Source organism: Tamandua tetradactyla, chromosome 1 (assembly GCF_023851605.1).
Source record: "Tamandua tetradactyla isolate mTamTet1 chromosome 1, mTamTet1.pri, whole genome shotgun sequence".
Classification (NCBI taxonomy): domain Eukaryota; kingdom Metazoa; phylum Chordata; class Mammalia; order Pilosa; family Myrmecophagidae; genus Tamandua; species Tamandua tetradactyla.
This window is the reverse complement of record NC_135327.1, coordinates 177,790,372-177,810,475: the sequence shown is the minus strand read 5'-3', so window position 1 is coordinate 177,810,475 and position 20,104 is coordinate 177,790,372. Positions and strand designations below refer to the sequence as shown.

At 43.6% G+C, this 20,104-nt stretch overlaps 2 protein-coding genes across 8 annotated transcripts; one reads left to right on the top strand and one right to left on the bottom strand.

Moving 5' to 3' along the window:
• Nucleotides 1–809: 809 nt before the first annotated feature.
• CYREN (cell cycle regulator of NHEJ) lies at nucleotides 810–5,950 on the top strand. Of its 7 annotated transcripts, none has more exons than XM_077140239.1 (4): nucleotides 810–1,001; nucleotides 2,764–3,032; nucleotides 3,885–3,960; nucleotides 4,841–5,950. In XM_077140239.1, the coding sequence occupies exons 2-4, from the start codon at nucleotides 2,896–2,898 to the stop codon at nucleotides 5,090–5,092; spliced, it is 465 nt and encodes a 154-aa protein (XP_076996354.1). In that variant the 5' UTR covers nucleotides 810–1,001; nucleotides 2,764–2,895; the 3' UTR covers nucleotides 5,093–5,950. The 7 variants fall into 7 exon arrangements, with proteins under 7 accessions (XP_076996354.1, XP_076996415.1, XP_076996379.1 ...); XM_077140300.1 differs by having other exon boundaries at nucleotides 810–1,006; XM_077140264.1 differs by having other exon boundaries at nucleotides 810–1,010.
• Nucleotides 5,829–19,137, bottom strand: TMEM140 (transmembrane protein 140). The gene is made up of 2 exons (XM_077140185.1): nucleotides 18,884–19,137; nucleotides 5,829–7,459 (listed from the first exon to the last, which is right to left on the bottom strand). Exon 2 carries the CDS (start codon nucleotides 7,445–7,447, stop codon nucleotides 6,890–6,892), a length of 558 nt encoding a protein of 185 aa, XP_076996300.1. The 5' UTR covers nucleotides 7,448–7,459; nucleotides 18,884–19,137; the 3' UTR covers nucleotides 5,829–6,889.
• Nucleotides 19,138–20,104: the final 967 nt, after the last annotated feature.

The window sequence follows — 20,104 nt, the reverse complement described above, 5'->3', positions numbered from 1 at the left end:
GGCAGATGGAACCATTATGGGTGCTTCCCACATCAGAGGATACTGGGCCTCTGACTCCACCCAGGCCCAGGAAAGTCTGGTCTCAGGTTCAAGTCCTTCTAGATGGAAGGCGGCTCCCTAGGGCAAGTCAAATGCACCTCCTGTATAGTTTTTTTTTCTCTCCACAATTGGGTGAGCATTTATTCTCTTTCAGGTATGGCTTTCTTTCTAACAGAGGTTGCCAATGTATAATAAAGCAGAGTTAGAAAATCACGCATCTTGTAATGCCCATTTTACATTGACATTTTAATCGTGTCTCTGACAGACCTGTCTCCACCCCGACCCTCTTCTAGACTGCTTTAAGCTGCGAGGGTTGGTTTAATTAAAACTAGATGATGTACTCCACGTGTAAACTGCAGTGCTCAGCATCAGGTTGAAAGCAAACAGCGAGCACATTTGGGCAGCTCCTCAGGCCTCTAATCTGAATATTAAATATTAACGCTTCTTATTTTAAGACGTGAGCAGTTTTCTCTTCCGGCATCCGGGGGGAATCCCTGGCGGAACTTTTAAAACTACAGACGCCTCTCCCAGTTCTCTAATTTCTGACTCAGTGAGCCCAGGAATTGACACGTCCACGAAGTCCGACCGACAATCCTCAAGCGAGCGGGTTTGGGGACGCGGGGCAGCCGGGCGGGAGCCCCTCTTTCCGCAGCTGGAAAGCGGACCTACGCTGGCCTAGCGTGCGCCGACCCCGGGCTGCCTGCAGAGGGCGCCCTCGGAGCTAGCTGGCCCGAGGCCGGAAGTGCGGAGGCCGCGCAGGCGCCGGGAAAGCGCCCGGGCCCGGAAGGGGAGGGCGGCGGAGGGGGTTTGCGGAGGCCGTGCGTCTCTGAGGTCCGGGCAGGCCGCGGATCCCCATAATCGCTCGAAAACACCTTCCTCGTGTGCCGACTCGGTGCCGTCCTGTTCCGGAAGTTCTTTCAAGAAGATCGCCAAGACCAACTGGCCAAAAACCCGAGAGAGAAGTAAAGCAAGTGCGCCTGGCCGGAGGAGCGCGCCTATCTAGCGCTGGGAACGGCCCCCGCTCGCCGGCTCGGGACGGGACCGGGGTGGCCGCCGTTTTGCTGGTAGAAATAACTGGATATGGCCTGTTCCCACCTCTGGGTCATCCAGCTCCGGGTGGATGCTTTACCCCTCTTAACCTTTTCCAAATTGCGGGTCTCTTCCGTTCTTCTGCAGGTTGGCACTCACCTCGTCCTGCATGAGGGGCGTGGAAGAAAGTGGCCCCAGTAAAGAGTAGCCGTTATGAATGAGGAATTCTGTACAAGTCACGTTTCTGGGGGGGGCCTCAGTTTCATCCAAATAATGGGAGGCTTTGGGCTAGATTTTTTTAAGCTCACACCCAGCTCCCAAATCCTGTGATCACTGAGCTCTGTATGACATGTTTCTAGAAGATGCTGCTGCCGACACTTTACGGGGCAGGGTAGCAGAGTAGTTAGGCCCCGGCTTTGGAGTCTGTTAGACCTGGTTGCAAGTCCTGGCTGGCTGCATTCTAACTTATTTTGTGACCCTGTACAACTTACTAAATTGTTTTTTTTTTTTTTTTTGGTCTGTTTGTAAAATGGACTTAATACCTACCACGGGGTCAAATTACTGCAGGCCTAGTTTGCATCCCTGTGCTTGAGGTGTTTCTGTCCCTTGGTAGTGTTCATTAAATGATAGGAGAGACAATTAGCACCGCCTGAATTTTGACAGAAATGAAGACGGGTTGGGTAAAGTCTGTTCTCTGTGGCCACAGACTAGGAGGATGTCCTGTTAATTTTTTTTTTTTTGACTTCAGTTGTTAACAGCCCTACTAGGTGAGCAATAAATTGTAAAGTTGTGGCTCAGAAAGGAATCTCATGTTACCCTGGGTACCTTTTTCTAGGCAAACCTCTGCTCCATTCAGATCCTCCCTAATGCTGGAGCCTTAAGCTTTCTGAGTTGATTCCAAAGTGGAAGGTAGAAGCCTGTGCCCTTTGAATCATAGCTCCTTTTCTTTCCATTGGGGCTGAGCTTTAGGATTGAATGGCTGGGTTGGAGCCAAGTGTAGGTACAGAAAAAGGAGGCGAGTTATCAGATCAGAGGCTGCACAGGGGCCTGTTCTGGTTTCTGCAAGTCAGGGGAGCAGGTACAGTTATAGTCCCCACCCCCTACTGCTAACCGCAGTTTGACCAGTCAGAAGTTTAATTTCTGGAATTAAGGAAGGAGGTGTTGGCTAACGAAACCTTATTGCAGATCAGTAATACCTGAGATTTACTTCCTATAACCAAGCCAAGATGGAGGACTGAGAAGTCTGGAGTAGAATAGAGGAAGAAGAAGCATTGAGAGATATTTTAGGAGTAGGGTAGGCAGGGCATCCTGAGGACAGTGAGCATCTGGGGTGGCATAGAGAGGGGGATATTGGAGGACTATGCCTCTTTTATTCCTTTCTTCTGGGAGGGCTACCCCTACCCCCCTGTACTGCTGAATGTCTTAGTGTAGAATCTACAGAAAGACATATCTGGTTGGCTTGGCTGCCTGGTTAGATCCCTGGGCCCTGGGACAGGTTGGAGGGTTTTGTCTCTCTCAGCCCACTGGCCTGTCCACTGCCATGCTCTCCTTGATACGTGTGCATGACTTCCCCAGGTCTCCTGGACCCTGTTCACATTCTGAGTCACCACTGCTTTGTACTGCCCAGTAATTGTGGCTGGCAGCTGGAAGTAGCCTAACTTGTTAGAATTAATTGGGCTTTGTTCTTCTTTTTAGGAATTAAGGATTGAAACCCCTTCAGGTTGAACAGGCCTACGATTCTTGGTGTGACAAGAGTGGAATTTGCTGAAATAGGAAAGCTAGTCATTAAACTTGGGCCCTCAGGCCTCTTTATGAAAGACTGGAGAGATGGATACCTTAAAATCTAGGGATAAAGAGAGGGTCCTTCCCACATGGATGACCACCCAGGTGGCTACGAAGAGAGTGATGTCGGGGAAGACCCCTAAAAGGAGGAGAATGGCAGCGGTGACAGTGTCAGCAGCAAGGTGGGGACATCTGGTCAGAGGATTCCTGGGGGAAATCAAGGGTGGAGGAGGAGCGAGGAATTGGGGGCCTCCCAGTTACTAGAGCTGGGACTTCCAGTTGTCCAAATGGTGAAGTGAGTGGGTGTTTTAAGTCTGGCACCTACTGAGCTTTTATGAAGTGCAGAGGCTGTGGAAGGCACATGGGTTGTCCTCTCGGACAGGAACCCACATTCTGCCTCCACATTGAGGAATTTGCTGTTCAGGCTCCTGATTTGTCAGCACCCAGGTAGGGGTGCTAGTTGACTGATGGTAATTGCTGCAGTCTTCAGGCCACCACGATCAAGTAGGAAGCAGCTCCTACCCCATGGGGACGTCCCTGCCATACATGGTACCTCGGTTGGGCCAGGACACTCGCTCTTCCAAACAGGTGTTAGGCACTTGGTGCCCCCCGTCTCTGGCTCTCCGTTTTCTACGTTTTCTTATTTGACCACCCTCCCTTTCCTATGGTTACAGTCTTTCTCTAAATGTGTAAATGCATTCAGGTAAGTTTCAGTCAAGTCTGAACCTGGTGGCTTTTATACATCTGCTCCAATCCTTTGTATGTGTTTCAGTTTCACTCTCTGGAGCCAGCCTTCATTCCTTATTTCCAGACCCTCAAATGGACCTGGCCGCGTGTGGAAACCCCCTCACTGTTGCCTCAGGAAGCCCTGGCACCAGTGTTACCACCCTGAGTGTGGCCCCAGCTACCAGAGCTGCCTTTTCTCTCATTCCTGGTGGGAAGGCCCTGCCGTGCCACACTCTTCTTGTTTTCTTCCTTCTTGTGAGACCCGGGGCCTGTATGTCCTCACCTGTGGCTTCACATCTTTGTTTCAGACCTCCTGTAGTCAAGACCGTGTACTGCATGAATGAAGCTGAGATAGTAGATGTTGCCCTGGGGATCCTGATTGAGGTAAACTCTTTACAGGGAGAAATTAGGCTCTTTACTAATGTTACTAAAAGACACCCTGCACTCTCAGGCTACCTAGTGGTGTGTCTCATCTGTCAGCTGCTTCCACCCCTAGGCCCTCTGTCTCATCTCTCTGTCATGCTCCCCTTGGCCTCTTCACTTGCAAGGTATACACTTAGCAAGCATTTGGGGAACGATGTGCGGAAGGTTGTGGGTGTGTGTGGGGGAACCTCTCCATTTGGGCATTACTAGTGTGTATGTGAACATCACATGTTTTACTCTCTGTGTTCTCTGAAGGATCTCAGTCAGGTAAGATGACTTCTTAACCACTGTTCTTCTTAGACTGCTGCTGACGCTTCCTGAAATAATAGTGATAATGATAATAATAATAATAATTGTACCCCCATAGAGCTGTGTAGTACTTTTTAGTTTACTAAGTGCATATATGTATATACACACACACAATCTTATCTAATGCTCACAATAACCTAGTGATAGAGGTATTTCAGATATGATTCTCCCAATTTTACAGGTGAAGAAATTGAGTTTTCCTTAGTTGCATAGCTAAACTTGGACTCAAAACCCTATCCTGATGTCTTCCATTGTATCACCCTACTTCTCCAGACAAGTTTTTTCTATTTCTTTTCTTTTCTACTCAGCTATCCCTCATGCTTCTGTCCCCATCTCTCCCAAGTTGGTTCTGATTTCTTCCAGAGCAGTGAAGAGATAGAGCAGAGTAGGGTGGTTTGGGGGCAGTGCCTGACCTGGTCACACACTGGCTTTGCAGTTGTTCCTGGATATGTTCTGTGTCATGGACTGAAGAGCTAGGGGGTTAGAGAAGTAAAATACATATGTTGTAGATGCCGTCTCATCTATTCTGCAGGGCCGCAAACAGGAAAGGCCCTTGGAGCAGGCGTCTCTGGAAGGATGTGATAAGCTGGAGCTCGCCCCTACCCGCTGTGCGTCACTGAGTCCTCATGGGAGCAGAAATGAGGAAGAGGACAATGGGAAAGAAGCCCTTCCCCCAAGCCTCTGCCCATCACAGGGAACTGAAGGTTCCAACTCTGCCGGCAACAGAAGCCCTGAGGAAGAGGAGGATGTGTTAAAATATGTCAGGGAGATATTTTTCAGCTAAAGGAATAAACTGTTTGCTGGACTTTCTGCTGAGAGCACCTCAAGACAGCTGGACCTCCCCTCCAGCTCTGGGGGCTGCTCTAAGAGTGCTGATGGGGCTTTCTGTATTCTGGGCCTCCCTGAGCTGGGCGGGTCCATCCCAGAGCAGAAGGCCTAGGATGCTTTGGGCATTGGGAGCTGCCTTTTTGAGTGTGTGAAAGTGAGGAATCAAAATGAGCTCCCATTAGAATTTGTTCTTGTCTGCGCTGTTCCCTCTCCCAGCCAGAGGGTCTGGAATCCAATAGCCTGTTTTATTGAGTAATCAGGTTTCAGAAGAAATGTTGTCAAACTTATTGGAACCAAAGAGACACCATAATAATTTTTAAAGAGAAGTATGGCTGTTCAGCAGACTAGAATTTCTGCAATTCATTCAGCACAGACTGCCTACAGAGGAAGCTGTTTTAAAAACAGTTTCCATTATGAGGCAATCAGTCAATCAATGAGCCTTTACTCCTCCAGCCAGTCCTAAAGGTAGTACCCTCAATTCCTTGCTCTGTCTGGAAGCTAAAGGCTCACAGTGGACCTAGCTTGACAACTGGTAAAGCAGATGGGCCTCCTCTCGGACGTAGCCAAGGTAGCCAAGCTGCTGCCTTGGTCCCACCTGTCGGTCACCACCTTTGACAAACACTTTTCTTGGTCCCCGGGCATTTGTAAAGTGAATGGAAGAAGACCCCAAAGGAGACACTCAGGACAGATGATGTCAGTTCACTTTTCTGCCTCAATTTAGTGTGGTTTTTGACAGGCATAGAATGAGTAAACCATTTGTCCTGTAGCTTTTCCAATACAGGTACTGAAAATACATAAAATTCCCCAGTGCAAACACTGTTGTGCTTATATCCTTGCAATTCTGGGTTGAGAAGTGAAGATACACAGCATTTTTATATATGTGAAACCGCTACATCTTATTCACCTCCTCCCTCCCAAGGATTTGAGTATCTGCTCCTTTGCTCCCAGGTCACATATTAGGAACGATTTGTCAGCTGGACTTCCCTGTTCTGACTCCAGGGCCAGGAACTTTGAGGAACTCCACAAAGCTGCAAGGCTTCTCTTCCTGCCCCATGTGTTCTGTCTTGGGTGACTCCCTTGGAAGTCATTCTTGGACCTCCTGGGTCAGCTCTTTGAGAGTGGAGTCCATGGTGAGAGGGGCTCATCACACCTGACCCACCCTAGGCGGAGAAGGTGAAGCTTGGAGTACACACAAGAGGGGTGGGTCCCCTCCACACCAGGGACCTGAGGGACACTATGGTGCTCTCTGCTGATGCTACCCCACACCCCTCCCCCATTTGTTGATATAAACCTACACTGGGTTCCACTCTAGCAGTTGGCAGTTAGACTGGAAATCTGGCCTTATGACAGAAATCCTTATCTTCCCCAGCCTCAGATCAGTTAAAAAGCAGGGAAGCTATGTGGCTTAGGGTGTCCTTGGAGCCTCAGAATTCCCAAAGGGCAGACCACCCTATACCAAGAAGCTGTAGGTTCCCAGCTGCCCTACACCAAGAAGCTGTAGGTTCCCAGCCGCCCTTGCTGCCTCTTGACCTTGTATGCCCTTTGGCCTTGGTCTTTGCAGCAGCAACTGAGGTCTCCTTGGCTCTGGGTGCCCCACCCCCTCCATAGTGTGTCCCCTCTGCTAGAGCTTGCAGTCAGCATTAGCTGTGAAACAGGATGGCTGAGAAGAGAGACCAGCCCTTGAAATCTCTGGTACCTTCTCTGAGCACAGTTCAAACTGAACGCTCACATCCCTACAAACCTGTAAATACGCCTAGCAGATTTCAGGCTTACTCTTGCCCTTCTCGGCCTTCTGAGGGAATGTAACTGTGACCAAAAGCAAGAGAATGAGTAAGGCCTGGGCAATGCCAAGAGCTAGAAACCCAGGACCCGGGAGGGAGAATGTGATCCACTTCGATGTGTAGGAGAGGAAGAGACCCAGGCCACTGGACAGCAGTACCGTGGAAGCCACCAGGAAGCCCACTGCCAGCTGCCACTCTCCCTTGTCTCTGTTGCACCAGGCCAGTAGGAGAGACAGGGGGACAAAGAGAGTAAGGACCAGTGCCCCATACACGCCGAGTCTGGCCAGGGCCAACCCAACCCGAGGCACCCCCAAGGCCTCCAGCTCAGGGAACTGGTGGCACTGTAGGGAGCCATTGCCTTCGTTCCACAGGCAGAAGTTGTAGAAGCCGATTCTCAGGTTGGGCAGCTCGATGAGGTTGCCGGCCTTCCAGAGGAGGGCGTAGAACAGTAGGGAGGTGACCACGAGGGTGAGGGTCATGATGCTCAGGAATAGCAGAAAGTTGCCCCGCCCGGGCTTTAGGATAGCCATCCTCTCCAGTACCTAGGGGAAGTCACACTTGTGAATGGCCGGTTTGCCCATTCCCAGTTTCTTCACAAGCTCAGGTTCTTCCTTCTGGCATTCCAGAAAAACACATGCAGCATACTCCTTTGCCCCACCCAGGAATGAGAAATCTAAGGTGACCTAAAACCAGGATCCTATATGTGTCACCCCATACCTCTCTGGTCAGAGTTCAGAGGTTGATGCCTCCCAGCAACTTTGAATGCCTGAACTGTCTTAACAGAAGTGCCCTTTGGCCAGAAGTTTTGCTGTAAGCTAAATAGGATAGACCACCCTACGGATTATTGGGGGTAATTTCTCAGATCCTTTTCCGAGAGCAGGTTACTGGGAACCCGATGATGGAGGAAAGTACTGAAGACTCAGCAAACCAGGGTGGCTAACACTGGAATCAGCAGGGGAGCTGTAAAACTGACTCATTGCTGTGCCACACACCAATTAAATCAGCACGTCTGAGGCCTGGGGCTGGGTCCTGGGGTGTTTCCAAAGTTGTGCAGCCCATTCTAGTGTCAGCCAGGCTTGAGGACCTTTGCTCAACCCACTTTGTAGGTCTAACTGCCCTGCTTTGGAAACTCATTACTGGCTTAAGACAAATTGTCATCTGGTGATGAAATCACATAGTATTCACTCATTTTAAAGTTTTTCCTGACAATATATGTTAATTATAGAAAACTTAGAAAATATTAAAAACAAATATATATATATATAACCTTTAATCTCACCCCCCACATAAAGCCACTGTTAATATTCTACCAATGTTTCTTTTCCTATGTGCCAAAATATTTTTAAATAATCATCCTGTTGAACATAGGCTTTTTCACTGAATATTGCGAGGATTTTTCAAAGCTGTTAAATACTCTTCAAAAACATGGCTAATAGCAGCAAAATAGATCATATAAATTTATCCATAAACTATCATTAGATAAATTGTTTCCATATTTTGCCATTATAAATGGTAGTCAGTGAAGATGCTTATATGATTCTTGTTTAATTTTTCCTTAGGTTAAGTATTTTGAAGTACAATCATTGTGTCAAGGGTAGAAACATTTTTTTTTATTGATTTTACTGCATATTGCAAATTGATATCCAGGAAACTTGGTAATTTTAATCCCTCTAGTAGTATATAAAAATACCCACTTCATTATTTTTAAAAAGTCTTTTCACTTCTTTTTTAGCCAGAAAGGCTTCTTCAAACTGACCTCTGAAATAGTAGTTTGAATACACACCACACACACATTTTTCCCAATATGGAATAAAACAGTCACTTATATCCCAAAGTGATCATGGAACATAGTTCTGCAAGCCTTATGAAACACAGGCCCCAGGCAAGATGGGGAGTGAGTGACCTCCTCTTAGAGCCCTCCTGCCAGAAATGCCTAGTGGTTTTCCAGCAGTGGAGTGAGTGGTGGCCTTTGGCCCTGCCGAGGTGCCATTCTCAACCTTGATCAATTTCCGAAGGGACCCCTCGGGAGAAACAGACCCCTCTTTCCCAAAGCTGACAAGAGGAAGTCTGCTTGACTCCGTACACCACATCTGTTCTGCAAGAATGGAAAGGGAGCAAATGGGAAAAAAAGAACATAGTACGAGGGAAGGGGATATGGGACAGGCTGAAAGATACGGCAGCTCCACTGTGTGCAAATTATGAGAATAAAGTTGGGGCACACAGTCTGGTGCCTTTTAGAACAAAAAATGTAAACCAACTGCATACATGCAACAAAGCCTGCCGACCGCCACCTCAGATAGCAGCACTGAACAGCCAGTGGGCTTGTGCCTGTGGCTTCTGAAGTGGGAGGGTGAGTGGTCGCCTCAGTGCAGGCCCAGAAAGCTACCCCTCGGTAACACTTATTACTCAGAGGCTTTGCAGGTATCCATACACGCTGAATTAGCAGGGAAGCTTTGGGAGGTGAAAGACCCATCTTCGAATATAGTTGGGAGATTCTCAGAGCAAAAATGTTTGCTACAGAAAGATTTATCAGGAAAATAAGAGGTGTCCGTAGTCCATACATTATTAAATTGGTATAATGAGAAGTTTTAGCCAGTCCAGGCCATATAGAAAAATTCCAACAGGAACGCATTTTGTATAGCTCTGCATGTTTAACAAGTTTGTAAAAACCTGTGTATGCATTTTCAATTAATTTAGGTCTTTTAGGGTGTCAAATGGATTTCCAGGACTGGAACCCTGATTTATATCACTTTGCTTGGAGGAAATAGGTTTAACTTGCTTCCATGGTCCAGGCACAAGCTAGGTTGGGAGTTGAAGTGTCTTCCCTCTTATTTCCATTAATTCAAGCTTATATGTGGGTCCTGCCCACCCCCCAGATCATAACAGCTAAATGTTTTTGACTTAAAAAAAAAAGTGGCTCCTCAGAGGAGGTGATTTCCTCATCCACCTCACAGGCCCCTGGCAGCTTTGTGGTTGACCTCCTCATTTTCTCTTCACTGGCCTTTTGGAGGTTTTAAGTGAAGAGTGAAACAAAATAAAACTGGTACCATAAAGCTCATGACCAGGAGAAGGTGGTAGTCCCTGTTTCCTGTTTTCTTCTCCTCACCTCTTTATATGTACATGGAATTCACTCCCAGTTCTGTGCCTGGTGCTTGAGGATCCCCACCCTCTGACACAGTGAAAAAACCTGAATTTGCAATTCTCCACCTAGGTTCAGCTCCTCTCTGTCTTCCACTCTTGCTTTGTGTAGCCCAGCATCTGCTCAGGCTGTTTCCAGACTCATCTGCCCACTCTCTCTCGTCCTTCCCAACTCCCAAAGTCCTGCCTTTGATCTTTGCCTCTCTAAATCCCACTGGCTCTTCCTGAGCATTCCCAAACCACTTTAGCCCATGCACAGATTCAGCCAGAAGCTGGAACATATGCGCCACCAAAATGTAAGCTCTTCGAGGAACAGTCTTCATGTATTTTGCTATTCATTTTATCCCCAGAATGATGCCTGATAGAATTTTTGAATGAATGAAAATATCATGGATTATTCTTCAGTTATTCCTTCTTGAGACAGCGAAACTTCTTGAGGTGAGGAGACCTCTTTTATGTCTCATTGGAACCACACCCCACAGCCCTCATTTTGTTGCTTGGCTCCTTCATTTATGCTTCCTAGCTGAGATATGGAAGACATGGGAACTCTTGCGCAGAGATGTTGGAGGCTTGTCTAGCTTCTTGTTGTAGATGCCTCACAGTGTCAGTTGTAATACAACAGTATAAGTGTAATATGTAGTTGGAAACCTGCACCACTACGTGCCTCCCTCTCCTCTGCAGTCCTGAAAGCCTAGACATTTTTTATTTTTTAACAATCTTACTAATCACGTTCTCACACCACCACAATGTGCTTTTTTACTTCCCTTTAATAATAAGCCTGTGCTTCCCTCAGAGGGTGAAAGGGAAAATTGCTGAGTCATTGTTGCCATTTTTAGTTGAATTTTTTTCTGTTTATAATAAAAAAATACATTCTGAATGTAGAAAGCAATGAAGATATGTGAAAATGTGGAGGGAAGAAGAAAATCATCTATAACTTCAGGTCATAGAAATAACTGCTCCGAACAACATATTTCCTTCTATGATGTTGTTTTACATAGTTGAAATCACATAAGTATATGTTAATATTCACCTTTGTAAACATCATCATGGCCTGAACATCTCCCCATGTCACTAGAAATGTTTCCTAAACAATGCTTTTACTGGCTGCACAAGCTTTGCCATAGTTCATAGTTTTTGTATAGTATGTTTTATACATTCTTTCTAATATTATAAACAATGTGATATTGAATGTTTATGAATCAATTTTTCCTTCCACCAGCAGTTTAAGAGAATGTTTATCTCATCTCATTCTCTCTCATATTGAATATTCTCAAGTCTGTTAATCCTTGGTTTTTCTTTAATAATTAGTGAAGTTTAATATCTTCCAAGTGCCTGTTGAATATCTTGTGAAGTGGCTATTCAGTTCCTTTGCTTTTTTAAAAAAATATTTTGAGTTTTAGTTTTTGTTTATCAGTCTAGATGAGCATTTTATAAATAAAGCCTGTTACCAATTTGCTATCACAATTGTCATCAAAATACATATTCTTTTAATTGCCTTCGGGGCCACTGGGCATAAACTTCAACTCCAGTTCAGAGAGTGGGTCAGACTACTGTGATTTGAGAGCCACAGCGTGAGCAGGGCCTTAGGTGGGGAGGTGAGCTCTGCTAGGAAGGGAAATAAATTCCCAGCGAGGGAAATAGAATGAAAATATTCTCAGACTACTAATTTGAGGTAGGCTTTTTCTGTTCCCTCAGTGTAAGTGCCTCTAAATTTTCCACTCTATTAACGGAAAATGGAATAGGAGCCGAGATAGATACAAACATTGTGTCATTTGATTCTAAATCATGTTCTTGTCCAGTTTATATCAAAAGTAGTGAAACTTTCCTGAGGGTGTGGCTGAGGGACAATAGGATTTCAGGCAACTTATTGCACTGAAAAATCCCTCTGGGTTTGTGGTGTTCCCTGGTTGTCTCTATGGTAGACTAACAGGGCCTGAGGCTTTGCAAGCTCAGAGGCCCAGGGCACCTCAACAGGCAGAGAAATTGGGGTGAACTGGAAAACTTTTTGCAAGCATAGGTTTGCATTCCCAGCCCTGTCTCTGAATATGAATAAGTCCTTGCCTATAAAGAGCTACTTGTTGCCTATAAAGAACACTTGGGAAGGATTAAATGAGCAGGGAGACCGTTTCCTGTGACTTCTTGCTAGTGACAGTTGCTTATTTATTTAAGACGGCTGAAGAACATCCACTATCTCTTGCTCTTTTGAATTGCAGAATTAAAATGAAGTTGGCAAACTGTCCATAATACTTTGTCTCTTTTCACAGAGGAAAGCTTATTGCTCCAAATTCCATCTCCCAAGCATGAGTTGTACTTTCTTCTCATATGCTAAAATATCTAATGGTTTAATCATTGTGCAACTCTACTGTATACAAATATTGGTCATATACTTATTTATAACTTCTAATTTGTCACTGCTTGTAATCATGGTTTTACACAGGACATTTCCACTTTATCCCAATAGCTGAGATCCCCACATACTTCTTTCTCCTCCACTTTGCCTTATACTAAGAATCCTCACTTTCTTTGAATCAAATTACTCCTCTCACCTGAATGTCTAATGATATTCAGGAACCTGACTTTACTTATAGTCGGTGCTTATTTAGTCTCCTGCATTTACTTGAGTTCATCCTTTGCCTGCCTCTGTCACCAGTAAGGCCTCCCTGGACTTTTGCCTTTGCTCACTAGATAGCATCCCTACACTGTCTTTCATATCATGTGATGACTCATTCACCAGCAGGGGAACATTCCTATCTCACTCAGCAGGGGTTAAATAAATCCTTATAGTGTACCACTGGAGAAGTCTGGGAGAGCTGGTAGAGACAACAATGATGAAAGTCCCCTTCAGTTAGAGTTCCCTCTGCCTGAGGGTGGGGGCTAGACACTAGTACCTTTGGATTCTTCCACAGTGACTAATATCATATTTTCTATCTGTTCTTGATGCTTGCTACCAAGTATAACTAATCTGGGTGCCCTATCTTCATGAGTAACATTTAACAATAACTTTGATACTCTTCCTGTCTCTTTGGAACAGGGTATCTCAATCCTGTTACTGCAAGCATTACCTTGCGGACCTCTTCTCCTATTCTTCTTTCTTTTGCTTTCTCCGTCCTTTAGATTCAGTTACAGTGTCCTCTTTGGTATCTTCAAAAACCATCAGGCAAGTTCAGGACTTTTGCACTTGCCATTCCTTCTGCCTGGAAGGCTGTTCTATTAGGTGCATGTCTCCTTCCCTCACCTCATTCATGTCTGCTCACAAGTCCCTTTCTCAGTGAGGCGTTCCCTGGATGGAATTTTAGAAACAGCAACACCCTCTCCTCCACATACACCCAGCACTCCCTGAGTCCCTTCCCTGCTCTTCTTCCACAGCACCTGTCCCCATCTAATGATCTAAGTATTTTATTTATGTCTGTCCTCACCTCAGTAGAATGGAAAATCCAAGAGGGTAAGGATTCTTGTCAGCTTTTCATTTTTATCTATCTGTATATCGCTCTGTCTTTTACTGTTAGATCCCCAACACCCAGGACAGTGCCTGGCACATGGTGGGCACTCGAGGACTATTTTGTTGAGTGGTTCTGGTTCTCCTCCCACCATCCTGACTGATCCTTTTTTCCTTTTCTTATTCTTCCATTTCTTAAATGTAAGCTTTCTACAAGGTTCTCCTTTCCTCCTCGGTATGACATCTGAGTCTATGGCTTCAAGAGTTGAGCACTGTGAGATCACATGAGAGGATGGACACTAGATGTGGTGGCCGCTGATATCAAAGGGCAGCAGCCCTTTCCTCTTACCTGGCACCCACAGTGGCATTGCTACCTTGACTTTGAGGACTGCAATGTAGAACTTGGATATTTTAATTTTGTTGCTGTCAGACATCACACATTTTGAAAAATGTGCATGACAAAATCACACATCATTAGGTTATCAATTGCAAATTCATCTCCTGGCTCTCCTTTCATTTCTGATTTACAAAAACCATTGGGGACCTTGGAAGGGAGAACATGCTTTGAGAAGTCTTTTTCCTCAGTGAAGGGGTCTAGGAAAGAATCTAAATTTTTTGAGAGTTTGTGAATAATTAAAAGCAAACCCTCAAATCTCTTGAGCATTCTCTGTGTGCCAGGCCCTGTGCTAAGCACTTAACATGGATTATCTTTTAAATTTTCACAGCTACCCCTATGGGGAGTAGATATACTATTACTATCTCCATTTTACAGAGGAAAACACTGAGGCTTGGTGTGCTTCAATAACTGGCTTAAGGTCACAAAGCCAGTGGATGGAGGAACCTGGCAGGCAGAATGCTGAGAATATTGTCTTAACCACTAGCACAGCTTGCCTCTAACTGCACGTATGCTCACAGAAATCCCAGTTCTACTATTTACCAGCTCTGCAATCTTGGCAAGTTATTAATCTTCCAACCTAGTTTTCTTATCTGTGAAATGTGTATAATGACAGAATGTGTTTTGTAGATTTTGTAGAAATTAAAGGTGGCAATTTATGTACAACACTTAAACATTATCCGGTGAGAATTATTTGAATTATCATTATAGAGAGGAGATTGGAACTCAGAGAAGTTTGTGTGGCCTAGGGCCACACAGCCTATCAGTGGTGAAACTCTAGGGAAGGGAAATAGCTTGGAGCTCATTAACAGAGTTTAACTGAAGAACTTGAACTCTGGGAAACTGCCCTGGCTTACATTTGGCGATGATGAGTTCAGGGTGCAAATGTCATGTTGAAAGAGGCATCAGAACATGGCAGCTAAGGGCATAGGGTTAAAACCAGCCTGCGTTATATTGCTGTGCACTTGATCACTAGTCCTGTGACCTTGTGCAAGTTACTTAGCTTCCATGTGTTTCACATCCTCATCTGTAATGAATCCTCTGAGACATTCCTCATGAGGCTGTATAAGACTGAGATGAGTTAACATATGTGCAAATGTATAAGGGCCTGTCATGTATGGATGATGTAAGTGTCTGCTCTGATGACAATGATTATGTGATGATTCAAGAAGAAAAAGGGGAACTTAGAGAAGACTGAAGCAGAGATGAAGGGCAAGCAGCTAGAAAATATTAGCAGAATAAAGTTGGAAAAACAAAATTTGACAGGGTAAAAAGCCAGACTGAACATTTACTAGCCAGAGAAGGCTGCAGACCCCGTCTAAAATCTTTCTGGCTGAACACATTTAAGATTAGTGTGTTCAAGGATTGGGTGTGGTGCTGGCAAAAATAAAAAGGGAAGAAGAAAGGGAAATGTGTCATATTTCCTTTGGCAGAAATATGAGTTCGGGTTCTTAGTTTTAAGATTGGACTACCACAGGCTCTCAGATGCATTTAGATGGCAGGTCCCCAGATCTCACAGTGTTCTGTGTGCATGCCTAACACCAAGCTTTCTATGGAACACTGTGAAGTTTTGATTTACTCAATTCTTCCATGTAAATAAAAACGGCTTCACCAGCAGAAGTGTGACTACACTATGAAACTGCAATACAAAGTCAGAGCATGAGCTCAATCACCAACATATATACAAGCTATTGAAATAGTTTGTTTAAATGGTTCCTTTAATATAACTTCCTGTGTGTTTTGTTGTTTATTAGTCCTCATTAGCAGATAATCTAGCCAGGAACAAGGGTTATTATTATTATTTTTTAATGAGGAAATGTGTATAAATTGGGGACCCCATTCTCATTTGGATTTTTTTTTTTCCTATTTCTAATTTGGCTTTATTGGTGGAACTCTGTGCTCCAGTCTGCGGGAGGCTGAGTTTGCAGAGGACCAAAAACAGAGTTTGAGGATTGTTATTGCTAGAAATGAGTTACTGCCTTTGGCTGTTGACTGTTGGTTCCTCAGCCCCATTCCTCTTTTCTATAATTATGCTGGAGATTAAACACCCCCTTCTGCTGATGAGGCCAGGATTTCATGTTGTTACCCATTAATAAAGCATTTTGGATGTCCCCTTATTGCTAGACCCTGGGGAATCAGTGAAACACAGGTCAAACGAGTGCCTGCCTTCACTGAGCTTGCCCTCTAGTTGGGGAGACAGGCACCATACATATAAAGAAAACAAAATAATAAACAGGATAAAGTGAAGGAAAGAAACTGGAGGGAGGAGATGATGATTCTAGATTAGAGTGTCAAGTAAGGACTCTTTTTGGAAGAGACACTTGGTTTGTGGCTAGATGGATATGAAAGAATCATCCCTTGTGATGATCCAGGGGAAGAGCTTCCCAGGAAGAGAGTACAGAGGTTATAAAAGTCCAATGGGAAAGAGCTTGGTGAATTAGAGGAACAGACTGCTGCTAAGTGAATAAATGCTGTTCATCTTGAGAAAACCTGCTGAAGATCCAAGAATCACCTCCTAAAGTCTGTTGAAGTTTATATTTGGGCTGAGTAAGGAAACACAAGCGTCAACTCAGGGATCTAAAATAAAGCTCTACAAAAATCTTAGTTGTAATGAGAACATAAATTCTTATTTATTTGAAGATTAAATTTGAAAAAATGTTTTCACATTTATCAGTTCACATTAAGAAATATCACTGTGGGGTCTAATGCAGATTAGAAGTAATTACAGTATCTAGCACCCAGGAAGAGTCTTAGAAACAACAGGGAGGAAAATTGGGTCAAATAGAACAGTGTGGCACTGGTACTAGGACTCACAGCTCAATAGGGCAGGATATCTCAGAACAGCCATGTATGTGAATATGATACGTGATAAGAAATGCCATTATAATTCAGTGGAAGAAATAATTTTTCATTAATTAAAGCTGGAGCAATTGATCAGCTAACTGAAAAAAAAGTATTTTAAGCCCTCATCTTATTTCACATACCAAAATAAATTCCAGGGGAATCCAAGAGTGAAATGTAATAAACAAACAACAAGCCATTATGTAGCTAGAAAAAAATATCTGTTTGATTTCTGGATGAGAAAGAACATTCTGAGCTAAAAGCAATTGAAATTACTAGGAAAAAATTGTACAGATGTAAAATTTTTAAAATATGCATATTATACATCAAAAAGGGCAGAAATAAAATTAGTCGATGAGCAGAGAATACATGTGCAAAAAATATAAACTGATTAATGCACTTAATATATAAAATATTCATGCAAATAGATAAGAGAAACATTAATCCCTATAAAAATAGGCAAGGAATATGAAATAAAAAGAAGGAATGAAAGTAATATGAAAAGAAAAAACTCTAATGTAATCAAAGATACGCCAAATAAAACCACCTATAAGTTTTCCTACCAAAAGTGAAGATAGAAACATTTTGATGATACCAAGAGTGAGGTAAAACTGGCATTCTCATACAGTGATAGTAGATGTGGAATTTTTTCTTTTAACATGGGCAGGCACCAGGAATCGAACTTGGGTATCAAGTATGGCAGGCGAGAACTCTGCCACTGAGCCACCACAGGCCACCCTGGATGTGAAAATTTGTACAAACTTTCTGGAGAGCAATTTGGCAATATGCATTGAAAGCCCTAAAAATAGGCCATATCTTTTGGCCTAGTAATCCCACTTCTATGAAATTATTCTATGGCAACAATCCAAAATGCAATCTATGGCTTATATATGGAAATGTTCATCAAGATATCATTTACTTTGGCAAAATATGGGAAGCAACTTGAATGCCCAACATTAGAAGCAAATTATGACATCTCAAGATGATGAACTATTATGTCTCTTAAAAAAAGCAGATATACAATTATGCTATAGCATGGCTTCATCCATATAAAGATGCATAGAAGAAGGAGATTAAAGAAATATTCTAAAATGTTAGTTAGTCACAGTGGCTCTAGGGGGTGACATTATGGGCAACTGCTATTTTCTTCTCTTTTTGTATAAAGAAACTTCCAGAATTATGTGTTATCTCTATGAAAACAGTGAAATTTTAAAAAACAAATAGATGAATAAACATAAACAATCTTTGTATTTAGATAAAGTAGGTTTAAGCTGGAAAGAAAACAGAGAGATGAATAATGTACAAAATTGGAAGAAGAATTTCACAGCAACTAAATCTCAGACCTCGGACTTCTAGAGCCATGGGGTTATAGGAAGGCAATACTGAAAAATGTATTTTCACTGTCATAAGGGAAGAAGGAAAGAAGGAATCATATATATGTATTCCTTTCCCAAAGAAGCCTTTGATTCTACAGGTGAAGAAAAGTAATGAAAGTTACTAGGGAAACAAGGCCCACATTAGAAAAAAAAAAAGATCTCTTTAAAAATATCCCCAAAGCACTAAAGTGCCCACCAAGAATTTCCATGAGGGCATGAGGAGCAATTTAGTCTAAGAAGATCATCGCCTTTCTACCTAAAAATCTCTAATGCCCTATTATTTTCTGAGTCAGTGACACAGGTCTTTCTAACAGAAATCTTAACCCTCACAGTGGACTTTAAGGTGTCATAGCATTTTCGTAATTAGCTCTGAGTAATAATTCAGCTACTGCTAGCGAGTGATCTGTCTGCATTTCGCTGCCTATTTCTGATGAACAATGTGTTCCACAGGCGACGCACATTGAATTGTACAGATTGTCTGTGAAATCCTGAGGCACACAGTTATCTCCTGTATTTCTAACTGATTAAATCAGCAGTACCTTCACCAGTTTTGAGGCTAGAGAAACACTGGGTGCTGCTGAAGAGGTTGGGGGTAAGGAAAGCAGAGATTAAACAAGTTAGCCAGTCAAACCTTAGAGAGATGGCGGGCAGGTCACAGACACTGACCTACCAACAATGTACCTTCTCACTACTAGAATCTCAGCTGGCTGAGAAGAAAACAAAACTCTCTTTAAAAGTTGGGCCTCTGGAGAAGCTGCAGTGCTTGTGGGTAGGTACTTACAAAAGGAAGGAGGTGCAGAGCCCACAGAAGTACTCATAAAAAGGAAGAGCAGGAAATCAGGGACCGTTGCTTCTTCTTTCTTGCTGGCTTTTTAATGTCAAGCTCCAGAAGCTGGTGCGGTGGGAAATGGTAGACAGTGCAGTCCTGAGCGTTTATCCCACTTGCATTCGCAGTTGTGCCTAAGTAAACAGCTTTCTGAACTTTGGTACATTTGTGCTGACTGATGTCACTATCAGCTGATTTCACTTTCATTTCTTAACTTGCCGGTGGCCCGTGACTTTTCAGAAATCAAGAATGTAAACAACTTTTGGTTGCTCATCAAAACAAACACTTTACCCACACTGGAGCCAACAAAACAAACGACTTAAAGAACCAGGTAAGTATCTTGATTATATCACATAATTTCAGAAAGGAAACTAGCCAAACCCTCAAAGTTACCAGCAATTTAAACTCCAAGATAAACACAACCTGGAATCTTTTTCAGAAGGGAACTTTATGAACATTTGGCCCAACCTCCCACCCAGTGCAGCCATCCTAACCCCGGTCACCTCCTGCTTATTCCTTTGGGAAACAGTTATGCCATCTGTTCCCTCCTTTCCTTTTTGTTTTCTTAAAAAAAAAAACATTAAATTTTGAAATATGTTCCAGTTACAAAAATAATATAAACCCATGCAAAGAACTCCAACATATCCTACTGCTTCCCCACCCCTACCCAGAAACCAATTTTAACTTTTTGCCACATTTACTATATCATTCTAGCTAGCCATCTATCTGTCTATCAGTCCATTTTTTGAGCACTTGAGTGTAGGTTGTACACATCATGCTCCTTGAACACTGTTGGGGATTGAAATATTGCCAAAAAAAGGCATGTTCAGGTCCCAACCCCTGGCTCTATGGGTGTGAATCCATTTGTAAATAGGACCTTTGAAGATGTTATGAGTTAAGGCGTGCCCAGACTGAATGACAATGGGCCTTAATCCAAAATGACTGAAGTTCTTATAAGCAAAGGAAATTGAATACACAGAGAGAAGATATGGGGAGCAGCCAGAAGCTGGAGTCAGTGGACCCAAAAGGGAAAGGAGAAGACACTGCCAGGTACATTGACATGTGATGAAAAAGCCAAGGAAAACACAAAGATTGCCAGCCAGCCGAAAGATACCAACTCTGGGAGGAAGCAAGTCTTCTAGCCTTTGAAACCATGAGCCAATAAATTCCGGTTGT